Genomic DNA, 19,937 nt, shown 5'->3' with positions numbered 1-19,937 from the left:
ATTAAGGCAGTTATACAATACAGGCGCTAGACTAAATTGAAATGGGGGAAAAATACAAAAGAATAGATCTAACGTTACTGGTAGCATAGGCTACACTGACTAGGAAATGTGTAGGGCAGGCCATTGCGGGTATCTGCTATCCTCATATCGAACAAATTAACGTTAATCTGCAAACCACCAACAAGTTATCACTAGCCTACTGTAAAAACATATGCACTATACCTACTATAATTGCACAACTAATAGTAAAGTAGGTAAAGTAGTCTTATGTACTTTCATTGATAAATTACCTGAACGTAAATATCAAAGCCTCATTCGGAAAAGATTAACATCCATCTTTAAAATGTCGACTTTGACATTTGAATTTGAAATGCGTCAAGGTGAGAGCGAGCTACATGCGATGCGCCCTTCTACTTAATCCCGAACAAAATAGGAGGCTTCTTTCGCAATGACTCCAACAAAACGGCGTTCGTTTGTAAAATGAGCTCTCCTTGAACTTGCACTTCCATGAAGTGGCCATGGAAACAAACCCCACCTAGCCCACATGCGGGTCTGGACTTACCCGTCAAACTTGCAGAACAGTCAAAGTTTATTTTTACCACATGGGAGAGTGCATGTCCACACTTCTAGCATAAGCGCGCGCACGGCACCTCCCCCCCTGACGCGGCAACGGTTATGTATACAGACAGAGCGCCTGCTATTTCAGGTAGGATGGACAATAGGCTAATCCTATGGTCCATTCTTTATGCTGTTTATGCTGTCAGTACTGAGAATGTTTATTCACCTGTCTATTTCCATAAGTTACATTAGGCTATTCTCCAGGCCACTATGCAGGGAAATCAGAACCAACAAATTATTATTTTTAAACATATTCACTTACATCTCTGAGGCGGTCCTGATGGCCCATGAGGTGGTCCTGATGGCCCATGATGACAGCAGCATGGTGAGGATACCTCTGCTTCAGGTGCTCCAGGAACACCTCTTTCTTCCTCTCTATGTCAGCGTGCTGCATGGTCAGGGGGTCCCTGGTGCTGCGGTGCCCTTGCCCTCCGATGGTGTACCTCCTGGGGACAGTGCTAGGGGAGTGTGGCTCAGAGTGGTGGTTCTGGTTCTCTAGGTTCTGATGTCTGTGGAGGCGCTTTACATCCTCAGGTGATGACAGTCTTGGGTTGTTGTTTCCTGACTCTATTGGTAAAACAGATATTAAATATTAAGATATCTGGATTCAAACACACCAAACACATTATGTTGTTATGAGGTAAAAAACAACATCAACCATTCTTACATGGATTCTGACACATGCTCACTAATATATCTACCCCTGGATTGTTAATTGAACTCATTCTGTGATTTCTTGATTTCCTGTTTCGATGTTTGATTATTTGTGTATTTGTGAGCCATTCTACTGTTGGAGCTAGTAGCATAAGCATTTCACTGCACTTGCTATAACACCTGCAAATCTGTGTAACCAACCAACCAATTAACTTTGATTTGATTTTGATGATCATGCATGATGTGTACAACAGTATTTAACATGATGAGTAATCATAGCTGTCTTGTTCCATGAACCTTCAGAAAGTTGTTTTGTCCTGAACAATTCAATGGGTGACAGTCTAAGCTGCACTCATCTCCGGTCATGAGTTCAAAACTCAGCACATTTGTTTATTCATGCAGCGACCACACGAATACAAAAGCAACATTAACTGTCCCTGTATACTGTATTCAAAGATGCAGTACAGACCACTTCAGCATTGGTATGTAAATATGTTACCTAAATTACCTCCATCAGCAAGAAGCCTGAAGATGCACAACACACAACTCTGAACTCAGGCATGTGCCTTACTACGTATGTTGTAAATCCAGAATCCAGAAATGTGGATAGAAAAATAAAACATTTGACTATGTATGGCTTAAGAATGATAAGGCTACCATGGAGTTTGATTTTATGAAAGGTGTTATCACCTAAACATCTTGAATATGAGGGCTTAGAATCTCAAAGCAGGCAGACCCAATGAGAGAGCAGTGCTAATCCACTTTATTCATTATATCACTCAGTGTTGATTTAGTCTGGAGTCAGACTGTCTGTAGGCAGAGCCCCACCTGTTTTGCAAGTTATTTCGGCATTAATTTGTGTCACATATCGGTTTGCAAACAATGTAAAACAAAAATAAAATCCTTGAGTTAATAAAGCTGCATACAAATGTGGTCTTTCGTGAGTAAGGTAGCTCCAAAATGCATGTGTTTCAGCCTAGCTCAGTGCTTTTTGTGGTAAAAGGGCAGCCAGCCAAAATACATAGCAGAGGCGTTGATAATCTTCTCTAGTTGCGCCGTGATTGGCTCAGTGTTCTGTCACTCGTGGGGACAAAACGTCACCGCAGAAACTACAGGGCAAGCTAGGCAGTTCAAGCACTCTTGGGTGCTGCTATAGATTTACATTAGAAGTGCCCATCCAGGAAGGCTCAAGGTCATTGGCCACAGATAATATTACCTCAAGTCACATTATATCTACCATAGCTTTGATTGGACTGATCATGTCAACATCATACTTTCACAATCTTAGCTAGCAAGCTAAACAAGCAATTATCATCATGAATCACATTGACAATCTACTGGCAAATCATTTTTAATCCTTGTCAGATGAAGAGAAGTTATGAGTAAAATGTATCGGTGCTTATTGTCCATTGGACATAAACATTACACAACAAGTCGGAAATCGCAAATTCAACAATGAAGGGTTTGGAAGGAAACACAATCACTATATTGCTTCCCCTGCTTGCTATTTGGTGGAGAGGGTATGTGGTCCAAGTCTGGGTTTAAGGATTTAAAACGTGTCTGAAAGGGTCTCTTTTCCAAGCTTAAAAGGATAAACATTCACACGCAGCATTCAAAACAACTGGAAACTCTGAACTGGGAAATCTTAGACTTCAGTGCTTTCAAGACAACTGTGAACTAAAAAAAAAAGAACTTGGACTGGGAAAATTCCGTCTCGGAATTCCAAGTCGGGAACTCTGTTCTCTTTCTAGAGCTCCGATCTGAAGATCACTGACGTCATGGTTCGACTTTGTTTTTTTCCGAGTTCCCAGTTGTCTTGAAAGCACCAGATAATCTAAGACTTTGATGACAAAGTTTGCACACAAGAAGGACCGCCGCGCCACTTTCAACTGAGCACAGCACAACAACGGTGAGTCCAAAAATATGTGTTGTATTCTGCTAAATGAATTATGCCAGGGTGATCAGTAGCTAATAAAGAAAGACTAAGTGTATGTTGTGTAGCAAGCTGTTAGCAGCCCATGTGTCTTAACCTAAGAATTTGGTCCCTTTCCCCCTCAGAATTTATCCTACGGTTTTGTCTTGGTGTACAGGGAGAATACAGAAAGAATAGCATGTGTTATCAATTTTGTCGCTGTACATTTAAAAAGTGCTGAACATCTAAATGACGGTTTATTAAATTACGGCCTTATGCCGTGGTTTGTACATCTCAATTGTTATATTGCTTACAGTGCCTTCGGAAAGTATTCAGACCCATTGACTTTTTCAACATTTTGTTTATTTACAGCCTTATTCTAAAATTGATTCATCAATCTACACACAATACTCTATAATGACAAAGTGAAAACACATTTTTAGAAAGAAAAAACAGAAAAAAAACAGAAATACCTTATTTACATAAGTATTCAGACCTTTTGCTATGAGACTCAAAAATGTATCTTAGGTGCATCCTATTTCCATAGATTATTCTTAAGATGCTTCTACAACTTGATTGGAGTCCACCCGCGGTAAATTCAATTGATTGGACATGATTTGGAAAAACACACACCTGTCTATATAAGGTCCCACAGTTGACAGTGCATGTCAGAGCAAAAACCAAGCCATGAGGTCGAAGGAATTGTCCGTAGAGCTCCGTGACAGGATTGTGTTGAGGCAAAGATCTGGGGAAGGGTACCAAAACATTTCTGCAGCTTTGAAGATCCCCAAGAACACAGTGGCCTCCATAATTCTTAAATGGAAGAAGTTTGGAACCACCAAGACTCATCCTAGAGCTGGCCGCCTAGACAAACTGAGCAATCGGGGGTGAAGGTCCTTGATCAGGGAGGTGACCAAGAACCCGATGGTCACTCTGGCAGAGCTCTAGATTTTCTCTGTGGATATTGGAGAACCTTCCAGAAGGACAACCATCTCTGCAGCACTCCACAGTATTATGATATGCAATGGTCAATATGCTACGTTCATTGGTTGTGAGTTGACAAAATGTGAATGCAATAGGTCAATAGCAAATATCCTTCTTATGATTGAGTAAAAACTGAACACTTGCCCTACATCAGGCATTCGACTTTGGAACGTCTCTAGAGAGGTTGTTGTAAGGTAGATAATTTTTATTTTCATTTTCATTCTGTTCCGTACAGATTGCAGGCTGTGTAGGTGAGCAGTTTGACAAAATTATAAAGATACTTACAATGCTTTAAATGCTTTAATCAGAACATGCAAAAGCTGTGTTTACTTCATCCTGACTAATGACTAATGCCCTGTCCACATTATTGTGTAGTATTTAGCACAACTTCAGGCAAAGAATGCTGTGAAACATTGAAGTTGACATTTTAAGTGGACCTAAAGGTATGCCTTTGATGAAGGCCATTTTGGTTAAGCAGAAATGACTTTTAGAATTCTGCTAGAAGGGCGGAGTGTTCGTGCGCGGGAGAGGATGTCACAGGAAACAAGTGGCATAGATTTACACAAAGCTGCAGTGTCGAAAGAACATACCTGTTGTAGTATAATTGCAAATCTTATATAGGAAAGAATTCAATGATGGGACAAAAGCATCACCAAGAGAAGACTCATAGGTTATGTTCAACATATATTTCCTTCCTGCTCTAAACAATGCCTATCCCACGAGAAAGCCATCCCTCGTTGGTTAAGGCTCTGCTGGAAAACAGACTCCCATCTGCATGTTATGTTTGCTGGGAGATGATTGCTATCTTTCCAATCTAACACAGGCAGCCCTAAATCAGTAATCAGCCAAGTCCGGAGCAAGTCCGGAAATTGTCCCCTAACCTTTTCAGATTTTAAACAAAGGGGATACAAGCAGCATAGCCCAGAGGATGTCCTCAACCCAGCATGGAGGAAAAATACATTAACAAAGGGTGTGACACAGACTAAGTTCAAGGAGGGTCCTTCTTTGATTCCAGAGGAAAGCTGGGCTTGTAACCAGAATATAGCTAATTCAGGTCCTCTCTACCACAGCTTTTCTAATTTCAACCCAGTTAGATATCAACTATGTGTGAGTTTAAATCAGCAAGACGTCCTATTATACTCAGGTTATAAAGGAAGAAAGCATGAGACAGGAGGCAGAGACAGTGGCATGTCAGAGACCCATGTACACGTACGAGTCCTGTTGTAGTGAAGCTGGACTATTTACCTTACTGGAATTAGGTAAGAGGAGCCAAGGGCGAGAGGGAACCCATTCTGGCATGTGCAATGTGCTGTGAAGCCTCCTCAGAAGGAGGGCGGGGCAGGCAGGGATGCACATGTACACAGCTGTTGAGAATTTCACCCAAGTGCTTCTATCTTGGCTATGAAACATATTTATTGTTGATTTATCATAACCAGTTAAATAGTCAGGAATAATTTGTTTTCTGTTGTATCATTTGAGTGCACAGTAGCTCCTAAACCCAAAATAGGCCCTAGGTCAGTTGGTATCAAGTTATTCACCTGTTATTCATTAGGGGTGTGTGCTGTATCAAATCTCAGCTCACATGATGTTATTACTTCGATGTGCAGCTGCTTGAAGAAACAAAATACGATACAGAAAGTCCACACATAGCCTAATATAATCTGACACCATAGTGTATAGTATGTAATTCTGGATTATAGCCCAGACCTACAGTTCATCATGATGTAGTCATAGTTGTCAGGAAATGTGCTTAGTGTTTGTTGTAAGACTTAAACACTTCAGAGTTCAGACATCTTCTCTGCTTATCAAAGTTGCTGACTAATTGATGAGTTTATGAGAAATGGGTTTGTAATCCACTTACATGTAATACCGTTTTGTATAGTAATACCACTCGAGAACCTTGTCCTCCCCTTTGTCTTTTATCCTGTTTCAAATATTTAAGCTTAGCGGTCCCCACTTGACAGTGTTTAATTAGGCTAAAACTGGGTGTTAGTCAGCTAATACTGGGAATATTATTAAGTATCTCTATAACTATAGCAACCTCTGGCTGCTGCTTTTGTTCAGGTTTAGTTTACTGGTGATTCCTCAATGACACCTTGGATAATTATTCCCTAACATGACAGTGACAGTATCAAAACACATCCACCAGAAGAATACTGCACAGACCACACGCAGCAAGAGACGAATCAGCCGAGAAAGTAAAATCATGAAAATAACATTTAGTCTTCACTAAGATTATATTACGCTATGGCCTTACCTCTTCTCCCTCTCCAGTGATGTTTGATGTCATGATACTCCATTACTTTGTGCCCTATTCTCTTAAACAATATGAACTCTACATTGACAGAGCACACGGTGTTCAGGTCTTTCTGTTGTGTAAGTTCATACATGGAAAGTTATGGTTAAAACGTGTCTGTGTGTGTTCCTGAGGAAGCTCCATTGTAAAGCTGTCCTCACTTTTTCCAGACACCTTTTTTTTCCGGCCCTTGCCTGCGTGTTGGGGAATACTTGGCTGAACCAATTAATAAACATATAGAGTTGAAGTCGGAAGTTTACATACACTTAGGTTGGAGTCATTAAAACTCGTTTTCAACCACTCCACAAATTTCTTGTTAACAATCTATAGTTTTGGCAAGTCAGTTAGGACATATACTTTGCGCCTGGCACAAGTAATTTTCCAACAATTGTTTACAGACAGATTTCACTTATAATTCACTGTATCACAATTCCAGTGGGTCAGAAGTGTACATACACTAAGTTGACTGTGCCTTCCAGAAAATGATGTCATTGCTTTAGAAGCTTCTGATAGGCTAATTGACATAATTTGAGTCAATTAGAGGTGTACCTGTGGATGTATTTCAAGGCCTACCTTCAAAATCAGTGCCTCTTGACATCATGGAAAAATCAAAAGCCAAGACATTGTAGACCTCCACAAGTCTGGTTCATCCTTGGGACCAATTTCCAAACGCCTGAAGGTACCACATTCATATGTACAAACAATAGTACGCAAGCATAAACACCATGGGACCATGCAGCCGTCATACCGCTCAGGAAGGAGACGTGTTCTGTCTCCTAGAGATGAATGTACTTTGGTGCGAAAAGTGCAAATCAATCCCAGAACAATAGCAAAGGACCTTGTGAAGATGCTGGAGGAAACAGGTACAAAAGTAGCTATATCCACAGTAAAACGAGTCCTATATCGACCTAACCGAAATGGTCGCTCAGCAAGGAAGAAGCCACTGCTCCAAAACCACCATAAAAAACCCAGACTACGGTTTGCATCTGTACATGAGGACAAAGATCGCACTTTTTGGAGAAATGTCCTCTGGTCTGATGAAACAAAAATAGAAATGTTTGGCCATAATGACCATTGTTATGTTTGGAGAAAAAAGGGCAAGGCTTGCAAGCTGAAGAACACCATCCCAACCGTGAAGCACTGGGGTGGTAGCATCATGTTTTGGGGGTGCATTGCTGCAAGAGAGACTGGTGCCCTTCACAAAACAGATGGCATCATGAGGAATTAAAAATTATGCAGATATATTGAAGCAACATCTCAAGACATCAGTTAAAGCTTGGTCGCAAATGGCTCTTCCAAATGGACAATGACCCCAAAAGCATACTTCCAAAGTTGTGGCAAAATGGCTAAGGACAACAAATTCAATGTATTGGAGTGTCCATCACAAGGCCCTGACCTCAATCCCATAGAAAATGTGTGGGCAGAACTGAAAAAGTGTGTGCGAGCAAGTAGGCCTACAAACCTGACTCAGTTACACTAGCTCTGTCAGGAGGAATGGGCCAAAATTCACCCAACTTATTGTGGGAAGCTTGTGGAAAGCTACCCAAAATGTTTGACCCAAGTTAAACAATTTGGAGGCAATGCTAACAAATACTAATGCTAACAAATACTAAACTCCTAACCCTCTGGGAATGTGATGGAAGAAATAAAAGCTGAAATAAATCATTCTCTCTACTATTATTCTGACATTTCACATTCTTTAAATAAAGTGGTGATCCTAACTGACCTAAGACAGGAAATTTTTACTTGGATTAAATGTCAGGAATTGTGAAAAACTGAGTTTAAATGTATTTTGCTAAGGTGTATGTAAACTTCCAACTACAACTGTACATATCTTTACAACATAACATGTTCCAGATGGTCAAAGATTTAACAAATATATCTTATAATATTAATTTACCGTCTATTTCTCTTTGTCATGTATATATATGTTTTTACATAATTTATCTGTACTTGACTTTACTATTTACATTTTTGACAACTTTATTTTTACTTCACTACATTCCTAAAGAAAATAATAAATAATAACTTTTTACACCATACATTTTCCATGACATCCAAAGTATTCGTTACATTTTGAATGCTTAGCAAGACAAGAAAATGGTCTCATTCACACACGTATCAAGAGAACATCCCTAGTCATCCTGACTTCCTCTGATCTGGCGGACTCAGTAAACACAAATGCTTTGATTGTAAACTATATCTGAGTGTTGGAGTTTGTCCCTGGCTATTCGTAAATTCAAAAAACAAGAATATCTTGCCATCTGATTTGCTTAATATAGAAGGAATTTTAAATTATTTGTACTTTTACTTTGGATTCTTAAGTATACAGTGCATTCAGAAATTATTCAGACCTCTTGACTTTTACTTTTTCATGACTAAGCAAAAACAGGTTATCAGAAAATGTTTCTAATATATAAAAAATATAAAATATCACATTTACACAAGTCCTCAGACACTTAACTCAGTACTTTGTTGAAGCACCTTTGTCAGTGATTACAGCTTCGACTCTTCTTGGGTATGACGCTACAAGCTTGCCACACCTGTATTTGGGGAGTTTCTCCCATTCTTCTCTGCAGATCCTCTCAAGCTCTGTCAGGTTGGATGTGGACTGTCGCTGCACAGCTATTTTCAGATCTCTCCAGAGATGTTTGATCAGGTTCAAGTCTGAGCTCTGGCTGGGCCACACAAGGACATTCAGAGACTTGTCCCGAAGCCACTCCTGCATTGTCTTGTCTGTGTGCTTAGGGTCGTTGTCCTGTTGGAAGGTGAACCTTCGCCCTAGTCTGAGTGCTCTGGAGCAGGTTTTCATCAAGGATCTCTCTGTACTTTGCTCCGCTCATCTTTCCCTCCATCCTAACTAGTCTCCTAGTCCCTGCCGTTGAAAAACATCCTCACAGCATGATGCTGCCACCACCATGCTTCACCGTAGGGATGGTGCCAGGTTTCCTCCAGAATTGACACTCGGCATTCAGGCCAAAGAGTTCAATCTTGGTTTCATCAGACCAGAGAATCTTGCTTCTCATTGTCTAAGAGCCCTTTAGGTGCCTTTTAGCTAACTCCATGCGGACTGTGCCTTTACTGAGGAGTGGTTTCCATCTGGCCACCATAAAGGCCTGGTTGGTGGAGTGCTGCAGTGATGGTTGTCCTTCTGGAAGGTAATTCCATCTCCACAGATGAATTCTGGAGCTCTGTCAGAGTGATCATACTGTTCTTGGTCACCTCTCTGACCAAGGACCTTCTCCCCCGATTGCTCAGTTTGGCTGTGTGGCCAGCTCTAGGAAGAGTCTTGGTTGTTCCAAACCTCTTCCATTTAAGAATGATGGAGGCCACTGTGTTCTTGGGGACCTTTAATGCTGCAGATATGTTTTGGTACCCTTCCACAGATCTTTGCCTTGACACAATCCTGTCTCGGAACTCTACGTACAATTCCTTCAACCTCATGGCTTGCTTTTTGCTCTGACATGCACTGTCAACTGTGTGTGCCTTTCCAAATCATGTCCAATCAATTGAATTTACCACAGGTGGACTCCAATCAAGTTGTAGAAACATTTCAAGGATGATCAATGGAAACAGAATGCACCTGAGCTCAATTACGTGTCACATAGCAAAGGGTCTGAATACTTATGTAAATAAGTTATTTCTGTTTTTTTTATTTTAATACATTTTTAAAAATGTCTCAAAACCTGTTTTCGCTTTGTCATTATGGGTTATTGTGTGTAGATTGATGCATTTAAAAAAATACATTTTTTACAGTAAGGCTGTAATGTAACAAAATGTGTAAAAAGCTAAGGGATTTGAATACTTCCCGAATACACTGTATTTTAGCAATTACATTTACGTTTGATACTTAAGTATATTTAAAACCAAATACTTTTCGACTTTTACTCAAGTAGTATTTTACTGGGTGACTTTCACTTTTACTTTAGTCATTTTCTAGTAAGGTATCTTTACTTTTACTCAAGTATAACCATTGGGTACTTTTTCCACCACTGAGCATCAGGCTATGATATTTGATGTGTCACATTTAATATTGGACTGTTCATAAGAACAGAACAAAATTTGACATTATAAAATTATAATTTCATATAGTAATGCTTTTGCATGGTGCACTAGCTTATATACGTGTGTACTGTATTAGGTTATTTAAAAAGTCAAATTACTATAATCACATCATCATGATGATTGGAAATGTAGCCTATATGTTCATAAATAATATTTAATTCTCCTATAGCAGAACATCTGACATTTCAGCTAACACATTCTGTATATGGTAACTATACGGTTTAGTTTTTCAGTCAATCCCCCCCCCCCCCCCCCAAAAAAAAAATATATATATATATATATAAAGAAAACTGACACATTTTGTTCAGCGGTTGAATTGATTCAACATGAAAAGCCTGCCAAGTGAATGTGTCACTTAAGGTCCACTGTGTGACAGTCCGCACAAGTGGAGATAGGCAGAGACAGAGAGGGAGGGAGGGAGAGAGAGAGAGAGAGACAGAGAGAGAGCGAGAGAGAAAGAGAGAGAGAAAGAGAGAGAGAGAGAGAGAGAGATGTAAGGGAAGCAGCAGATAGAGCTGCGAAGAAGAGAGGAAGCCTAGTCTTTCGCTCTCCTTTTGACAAAGCTGAGCTGATTGATCTAGTTCACTTCAGCCCCGAAGGTGGATCTCTGGTCTGCCATGCTGCATTGGTTCACTGACTACACTCTACACTGCCAGCAAGCGAATGCTTCAGCTTCAACTACATATCGCTTTGTACAATGCTGGAAAATGCCACTATGGTTATAAGGAGGATTTTTTTCTGGGTGGGTTTTTGTATCCTTATCTTAGGGTTGTGTTGCACAACCATGAACATTCTGAGAATTGCATCTCAATGCCAGTGGCGTACTGCAGTTTTTTTTGTGGGGCCCCTATTAGGCTTGAACATACTAGAGGGGCTATGTCATAAACCCTTGAAGCAGAGGCGTCATGCCCATAGGGGGCACAGAGGCAGTTCATGCATAACAAATATTTGTATTTATTTTATTTTATTTGTTTTAATTTAATTTCAGTTTTTGTTATTTCTCTGTAATACTACTAGCCACCTAGCAATGTTATGAAGTTATCTTTAGCTAGCCCAGATACGTTCAGAATCTCCAAATCTCATAACAAGCTACCAAGAAGCCTGTAATATGTGTTTTGGATGGGATGTTAAATGGGTGTCCTGACTCTCTGTGGTCACTAAAGATGGTACTTGCCGTACAAGTAGAGGTGTTTACTCCACTGTCCTGGCTAAATTCCCAATCTGGCCCTCATACCATTATGGCCACCTAATCATCCTCAGTTTCCAATTGGCTCATTTATCACCTCTCCCCCCCCTTGTAACTTCCCCAGGTTGTTGTTGTAAATGAGAATGTGTTCTCAGTTAACTTAGCTGGTTAAATAAGGGTAAAATAAAAAATCTAACACATAAATAAAATAAGTCATTTCAGGCTATCCATCAAGTTAGAGCAGCTAGCTGGCATGCCTGCTGGCAAGGTTAATAGATAATAGAAAAGCAAGCAATAACTAGATGTACTGAATAAGACTCACAGTCCTTTCAATCCTTTACCCAGATTTTAGCAGAGATGCAGAGAAGCATATTTAGTTTCTTAAAAAAAGAACTGACAGCTCAAGAGGATACAGACGTATAATTGATTAAACATAATGATTATGGATCTAGATTGCATTTAAAAGGCTGTTTCAGGGGTTAGAAGTCTAGCCCCCCTGCAGACCATCCTCATGTAGTTTGTGCCCCCTCAGATTTTTGCCTCGAAGTTCCAGAATGGGGTGAAAATGGGAGCCATATTGGTCAGGGAGAAATCCAAATCAGTCTAATTGGAATGAATGGCAGTAGAGGCATAACCCTGATTCTACTTACGCAGGAAAATACAACAAAGGCATGTGATATATCAGAACTGATTAAATACATTTATTGTAACCTAAAATATTGTCATATAATCATAAATACAGTTTATGCGGGTTTAATAAACATTTTCTCTATAGCCTCTAAAACATATGCAAACAGACCATAATGTCAACATTTTTGTTTTCTTGGAAGGCTGAGAATGCTATTATATGATACAATATCAGTATTAGTTGCTTTTACAACTTGTCTAAGTCCTGATTTCAGCCAGTGTATGACTGTGGATTGACAGCATTGTTTGAATAGAATGTTGGCACATTGGCAGTTAATTAGAAAAAGGTATGGAATGTTTCCTCTAAAACTGCCTGGCTAGCTAGCTAACAAACATACAGCACAGATAAATTACACTGGCAAACCATTGGGTGGGGGCCCCCAGAGCCTGTGGCCGCCCCTGCACGATATGAGATGGTTTGCTCTGGCAAAAGACCCCTATTGGTGGGCCAGAAGTACACAGATTTTCGTAAAAGTAACTCTCAATGTGTTTATCATTGAGTAGCATGTCATATTCCAAGACAATAACACATGGACACTTCACTCACAAATGTGGACTTCCAAACGAAATAAATCCAAGGTAAAAATGAAAAAGCACTCTAAACATGAGAGGGTATAACGACAATCAGAGTTGGAGGTGGTGATAAAAGTGTCCGGTCTAGAGGAGGAAGACCACATATTGTTGATGTTTTTTTTATATGATGCACTTCACAGAGTCGGAAGGCTGAGAAATTCAGCCTTGAAAACATGCTATGAAATGGTATGTGACAAGGTTCATATGACCTCATGAGCTAGAAAAAAAAACGTATGAATGATTTTGAAGGAGTCCTGGGATGGCAGAGCCATACTATAATACTGTTTTACTCTCCATTTCTATCTGCTCCCATGGCTACAATGCCATCCTATTCAGACCCCTCATTTACTAGTGCACTATGTAGGGAATAGGGTGGGAATAGGGTGCCATTTGGGACACTGCCTCGCTCTGTCAAGAATACAGCCCTCCTGATCAATGACTCAATAACAGAAGTTATGTCGCTCCCCCCCCCCCCCCCCCCCCCCCACACCTTTTGAAACTCCCGAAGGGCGGTGGCGTGTCTGTTAAGAGCTGACACTGAAAATTCACTTATCTTTTAATTATCTAGATTGCCCAGCAACTTAATCAAAAAACCTAAACCCTGTATCCATTTCATGTGGGGAGGTACGCCTCACCCACTTGAAATCAAAACCTGTGTTCAAAGTCATTAACTTGACCCTTCAGTCAGTTTTGAAAGATGTTGAGAGGGTGGTGTTAATGTGCTGCCTGGTATAGCCTACTAGGCCTATATATAACACTGATGGCATCCTGTAGCAATAAAACACCTAATATCACAGACAGACTTTCACAATAATAGCTGCCTCACATGACAGCAACCTGTTGCTTGGTTCAGGGTACTATAAATAGAATGAAAGTCTAAACTGGTTATGTACTGTTTAATAATAAGACATGCCCTATTGTGCTCAATATCAGCTTTTATTAACTTTGCCAACAACCGTTTCCAAATGACCGCTCTTCTTTTGCTGTTCTTTTGTTGCATATAAGGTCATTTGGCATGCTATCAAGAAGGATTAGGTTAATTACAATAGTTTCAGTAACCTTGTGTGAACTTGCCCCAACATGGCTTTAGGGTACACTAATCTAATGGGTTATTAGCATCAGCTCATACAGAATGCGCTTACGTCTTCTCCCCTTAGCTTAGACACCCTTGTTGCATGATTTACATCTCATATTATGCTACCAGCACTAATGTGCGGGGGAGTGTTTTCAATAACTGTCTTGGTGGGGGCTGTCAAGCATGTGGCGTGCAACAGAACTTTACAACAACAATGAAAGCGCAGAACAATAATTCCCTCATATACTGTAAGAGGTTATGGACACCAAGAGGGGGGGGGGGGGGGGGTAGCCATAACATATAGCTACAGATAATGAAAGGCTGTGTCTATGCTCCTCTATTGGCCTGTCAATCTACCAGAGGAAAGATAAACAAACGCCAAAGAAAACTTTAATTCAAAAAGGTTATTTTCAAGTTAAATAGGTACATATCTATCTGCAGGTTAGATGGGTAGCTACTGCAAATCAATCTGAGTCAACCATCAACTTGGAAGAGAGGAGACATATTTCCAGTTATAAGTGCGTTGTTTGGAGAATTGAGGATGGGGATGTGGGAGAGCAGGAAATGGGAGAGCTGGAATTATTTATTTTGTTTACGGGGACACTGGCGTCCATGATGCCAACTGTATGCATCTCATCCCAAGACTACACCAAAGCCACAGAAATAGCCATGTCATGCCAGTATCACCTAAATCATTCTCAACAAGGGATCAACATGAAGTCTAAATGGACTGAGCAGCTGTTTCAGATTTTGTGTTGTGTTCATCGAAGCACGCATCACAGTTTGTGACTATATAAAAAGACAAATGTCATTGGACCTGTAGTGTAGAGGCTGTAGCAGTGGGAGGTGGGGGTTGGGACTGACGGGATAGGATGGGGCGGAATTCCGTCTGATCTGAAATCACGCAGCTGTCAGAGCAAATCAGGGACTGCTAGCTAGGCTGCTGCCTGCAATGAACATGTTTAACAATTTTGGAAGCACACTCACAAGGGTTACATAACTGAAAATGAAGTGACTTAGTCCAAATGAAAAAAGTCTGTTATGTCTAATTAGGCACAGATAAGTAATTTTGGGGGCAATAAGGTATACAATGTAATGACTTGCAGAAAATATTATTCACATCCTGCATCCATTTCTACCCCACATCATAAAAAAACATTCTTCATGTTTCCATTGACAAAGAGCATTTGGGTACAATTTCACAAGGTTTGCACATTATGTGGATCATTAATCTGATAGTGATACCATCAGATGTGGCCATCAATTTAATCTAGCCTACTGAATGTTGCTGTTTAAAAGCATAAACTTTCAACACACGTCAATACTTAAAAACAGATCTCTATCTTTGGAAACAACGTGTTGATAAGGAGAACATCAACTTTATCTAAAAAAATAGGCATCACTTTGAAGCTGAAACCTGTGAAAGAGTTTTGAGATTTGTTTTTGCTTTAATACTACAGTTTTGGGTGATCTTGAGGTTTAGAGATTCACTTAAACCCCCCTTTCTGACATCAGAAACATACCCTTGAACTGCAGGAATGATTTCCACCAGACGGTGTCCACTGCAAGTCTTTGTGAGGCGCAAAAAAAAAGTACTTTAAAAGTGAAAACGTCAGCTATGATTATATACACCATTCACAGATTAGTGTTGAGGCCGAACAAACAGTTAGAAATGGGCAGGTACGAGCCTCAAGCCACCGTTTAGAGATACAATTACACTCTATGCTAACTCTAATCACCGTGAAATATCAAAAATCTGTGACAATTAATCATACACACAAGAAACGCAACAGGTTATTTACTCCAAACTAAATAGCAAAATACCTTATCACTCACAATAGAAGACCAGTACTATTCTATTGTATCCTATTTTAACTCTACTGTATGTCATTTGCATTTCACAGCAAGTGTGAGAAGATGTGTGAGAATATTTAAGCCGAGGGCTCAGTGTGAGAAAGATAGTTCATCACAAAGTAAGGAGAAAGGGAAGACATTTCAAAAATAGGATGGTTTAAGGCAGTGGTCGCTACCCCTAGCGGTGGAACTGCATTGGGGTTGCCAAAATGTAAAAAAAAATACAATATAGAAGTACATATAGATTATTGTATGAGTCAATATACAAACGTTTTGAGAAATATAATTGGAAAGATACAATTTAAAAATGATTGATGTAAAAATGAAAAATTACAGATTTTAAGGTTGTGTCATTAGACTTGCAGCGAGGTGAAATTATTGGGGGGAAAAATGGGGTCCCCAGAAATTCTGGTGGAAAAAATTTAGTCCCCATTGAAAAAGTTTGAATAGCAATGATTTAAGGGTGGTTTAGCGCAACAGTCTTGTATCATGTCCCGTGAGGAGAACAGAGGATTAGTGTTCAGATCTTTCTCCGAATACTTGGAGCCGCTGGTGTTAAGTCTGCCACTGGCAGCAGCTGACGATAGATAGACAGCCACAACAAATGTAATCTGTTAGTCATAGGACATGTATTGCAGCCATTATTCGTCAGCTCAAATTACCTAGGGAACCTGGGGAGTAGCCTCTCCGTGCATGCATGAAGCCAGAATTAAATTTACTTGTAAAATACACTGAGTACTGGGCTTGGAAGTCTAGCAATATTTTCAGAACTCCAAGAGGAAGTTCCTTAAATGCTGAATTATGACATTGAGCGAGTTTTCCTATGACTTTTTTTAGGATGTTTCTGGAACATCCCACTTGACTAAAAACATCCCAATAAAAAGCTGCAAAGAAAAGGAAAATAAAAAATGAAAGTGGAAAGCAAAAAGACTTTTCTACTTTTCTACTTTTCTACTTCTATGAGTGTGAATAGGCCACATGCACCTGTGAGTTGAATTCTCTCACACCCTCATTTGTACCCTGGATAGTGTGAGAAATGTTTTTTATCTTTGTGACTGATTCCAGCTGCAGAGTTGGCAAAGTCAAATTCAATTTGCAACCAGACGGTCGGCTGCAGCAGTTGCGTTTGAACAGGGGCAGGAGATTAGCTCAACTCTACTGAAAGGGAATGTGATGATAAGAGGGCAAATGTAACTAATCAGCACAATGAGAGCTACAAGGATTGACCCGAGGGCTTAATCCACTGGCCGCTGAGGGGGCCTAGGCAGAACAATGTGGTCAGACTCATGTGCTTCACCCAGGAATGCATGACAATACAAAATGACCATCTGACAGGGTGATCTAAGCTCTCTGCATACAGTACAGTAATGTGTGTGTGTGTGTGTGTGTGTGTGTGTGTGTGTGTGTGTGTGTGTGTGTGTGTGTGTGTGTGTGTGTGTGTGTGTGTGTGTGAATGAAACGGGGAAGGGGGGGGGGGGTGGTGTGTGACTGCTACGGCACATTGTCATGTAGAGTCGTGACCAAAAGTTTTGAGAATGACACAAATATAAATTTTCACAAAGTCTACTGCTTCAGTGTCTTTAGATATTTTTGTCAGATGTTACTATGGAATACAGAAGTATAATTACGAAGAATTTCATAAGTGTCAAAGGCTTTAATTGACTATTACATTAAATTGATTTAAAGAGTCAATATTTGCAGTGTTGACCCTTCCTTTTCAAGACCTCTGCAATCCACCCTGGCATGCTGTCAATTAACTTCTGGGCCACATCCTGACTGATGGCAGCCCATTCTTGCATAATTAATGCTTGGAGTTTGTCAGAATATGTGGGTTTTTGTTTGTCCACCCGCTTCTTGAGGATTGACCACAAGTTCTCAATGGGATTAAGGTCTGTGGAGTTTCCTGGCCATGGACCCAAAATATCAATGTTTTGTTCCCCGAGCCACTTAGTTATCACTTTTGCCTTATGGCAAAGGTGCTCCATCATGCTGGAAAAGGCATTGATTGTCACCAAACTGTTCCTGGATGGTTGGGAGAAGTTGTTCCCAGAGGATGTGTTGGTACCATGCTTTATTCATGGCTGTGTTCTTAGGCAAAATTGTGAGTGAGCCCACTCCTTTGGCTGAGAAGTAACCCCACGCATGAACATTCTCAGGATGCTTTACTGTTGGCATGACACATGACTGATGGTAGCGCTCACCTTGTCTTCTCCGGACAAGCTTTTTTCCGGATGCCCCAAACAATCGGAAAGGGGATTCATCAGAGAAAATGACTTTACCCCAGTCCTCAGCAGTCCGATCCCTGTACCTGTTGCAGAATATCAGTCTGTCCCTGATGCTTTTGCTGGAGAGAAGTGGCTTCTTTTCTGCCCTTCTTGACACCAGGTCATCCTCCAAAATGATTTGCCTCACTGTGCGTGCAGATGCACTCATTTCTGAGCAAGCTCTGTACTGGTGGTGCCCAGATCCCACATGCTGGACTTTCTTGGGCACCCTGAAGCCTTCATCACAACAATTTTTATTTTAATTTTATTTTTTTTGAATTTTACCCCTTTTTCTCCCCAATTTCGTAGTATCCAATTGTTGTAGTAGCTACTATCTTGTCTCATCGCTACAACTCCCGTACGGGCTCGGGAGAGACGAAGGTTGAAAGTCATGCGTCCTCCGATACACAACCAACCAAGCCGCTGCTTCTTTAACACAGCGCACATCCAACCCGGAAGCCAGCCTCACCAATGCGCCGGAGGAAACACCGTGCACCTGGCCACCTTGGCTAGCGTACACTGCGCCCGGCCCGCCACAGGAGTCGCTGGTGCGCGATGAGACAAGGACACCCCTACCGACCAAGCCCTCCCTAACCCGGGCGACGCTAGGCCAATTGTGTGTCGCCCCACGGACCTCCCGGTCGCGGCCGGTTACGACAGAGCCTGGGCGCGAACCCAGGACTCTGATGGCACAGCTGGCGCTGCAGTACAGCGCCCTTAACCACTGCGCCACCCGGGAGGCCCCATCACAACAATTTAACCGCTCTCCTTGAAGTTCTTGATGATCCAATAAATGGTTGATTTAGGTGCAATCTTACTGGCAGCAATATCCTTGCTGTGAAGCCCTTTTTGTGCAAAGCAATGATGACGGCATGTGTTTCCTTGCAGGCAACCATCGTTGACAGAGGAAGAACAATGATTCCAAGCACCAACCCCCTTTTGAAGCTTCCAGTTTGTTATTCGAACTCAATCAGCATGACAGTGTGATCTCCAGCCTTGTCCTCGTCAACACTCACACCTGTATTAACGAGATAATCACTGACATGATGTCAGCTGGTCCTTTTGTGACAGGGCTGAAATGCAGTGGAAATGTTTTTTGGGGATTCAGTTCATTTGCATGGCAAAGAGGGACTTTGTAATTAATTGCAATTCATCTGATCACTCTTCATAACAGTCTGGAGTATATGCAAATTGCCTTCATACAAACTGAGGCAGCAGTCTTTGTGAAAATTCATATTTGTGCCATTCTCAAAACTTTTGGTCACGACTGTACTGTCGGCTACCGTAGCACTGTAACACTGGCTATACATCATCAGATGTATTATTCATTTGTGGTGCAGAGAAAGTTCTACAGAACTTCGATACAGCATCCTATGACTGATACAGTACATCAACAGAAACAAAGAGTTAGTAAATTGCCACTAAAGGCTTGCAGCACAGCAGTGACCGCCTTAGACTACATGCTGAGTATTACAAAACATTAAGAACACCTGCTTTTTCCATGACATAGACTGACCAGGTGAATCCAAGGGAAAGTTATGATCCCTCATTGATGTCACTTGTTAAATCCACTACAATCAACGTAGATGAAGAGGAGGAGACAGGTTAAATATGTTTTTTTAAGCCTTGAGACAATTGAGACATGGATTGTGTATGTGTGCCATTCAGAGGGTAAACGGGCAAGACAAAAAAGTGCCTTTGAACAGAGTATGGCAGTAGGTGCCAGGTGCTCTAGTTTGTGTCAAGAACCAGAACGCTGTTGGGTTTTT

At 40.9% G+C, this 19,937-nt stretch overlaps 1 protein-coding gene across 1 annotated transcript in view; it reads right to left on the bottom strand.

The window, feature by feature from the left end:
* LOC139376094 (sickle tail protein-like) overlaps positions 1-19,937 on the bottom strand; it is a 51,055-nt gene that overhangs the window by 27,928 nt on the left and 3,190 nt on the right. Inside the window, 1 exon segment of the mRNA XM_071118274.1 lies at positions 881-1,185. Coding sequence (XP_070974375.1) covers positions 881-1,185 — 305 coding nt within the window.

Source organism: Oncorhynchus clarkii, chromosome 20, assembly GCF_045791955.1.
Source record: "Oncorhynchus clarkii lewisi isolate Uvic-CL-2024 chromosome 20, UVic_Ocla_1.0, whole genome shotgun sequence".
In the NCBI taxonomy this organism is placed as follows: domain Eukaryota; kingdom Metazoa; phylum Chordata; class Actinopteri; order Salmoniformes; family Salmonidae; genus Oncorhynchus; species Oncorhynchus clarkii.
The sequence above is the reverse complement of the archived record's forward strand: the minus strand, read 5'-3'. Positions and strand labels throughout refer to the sequence as shown.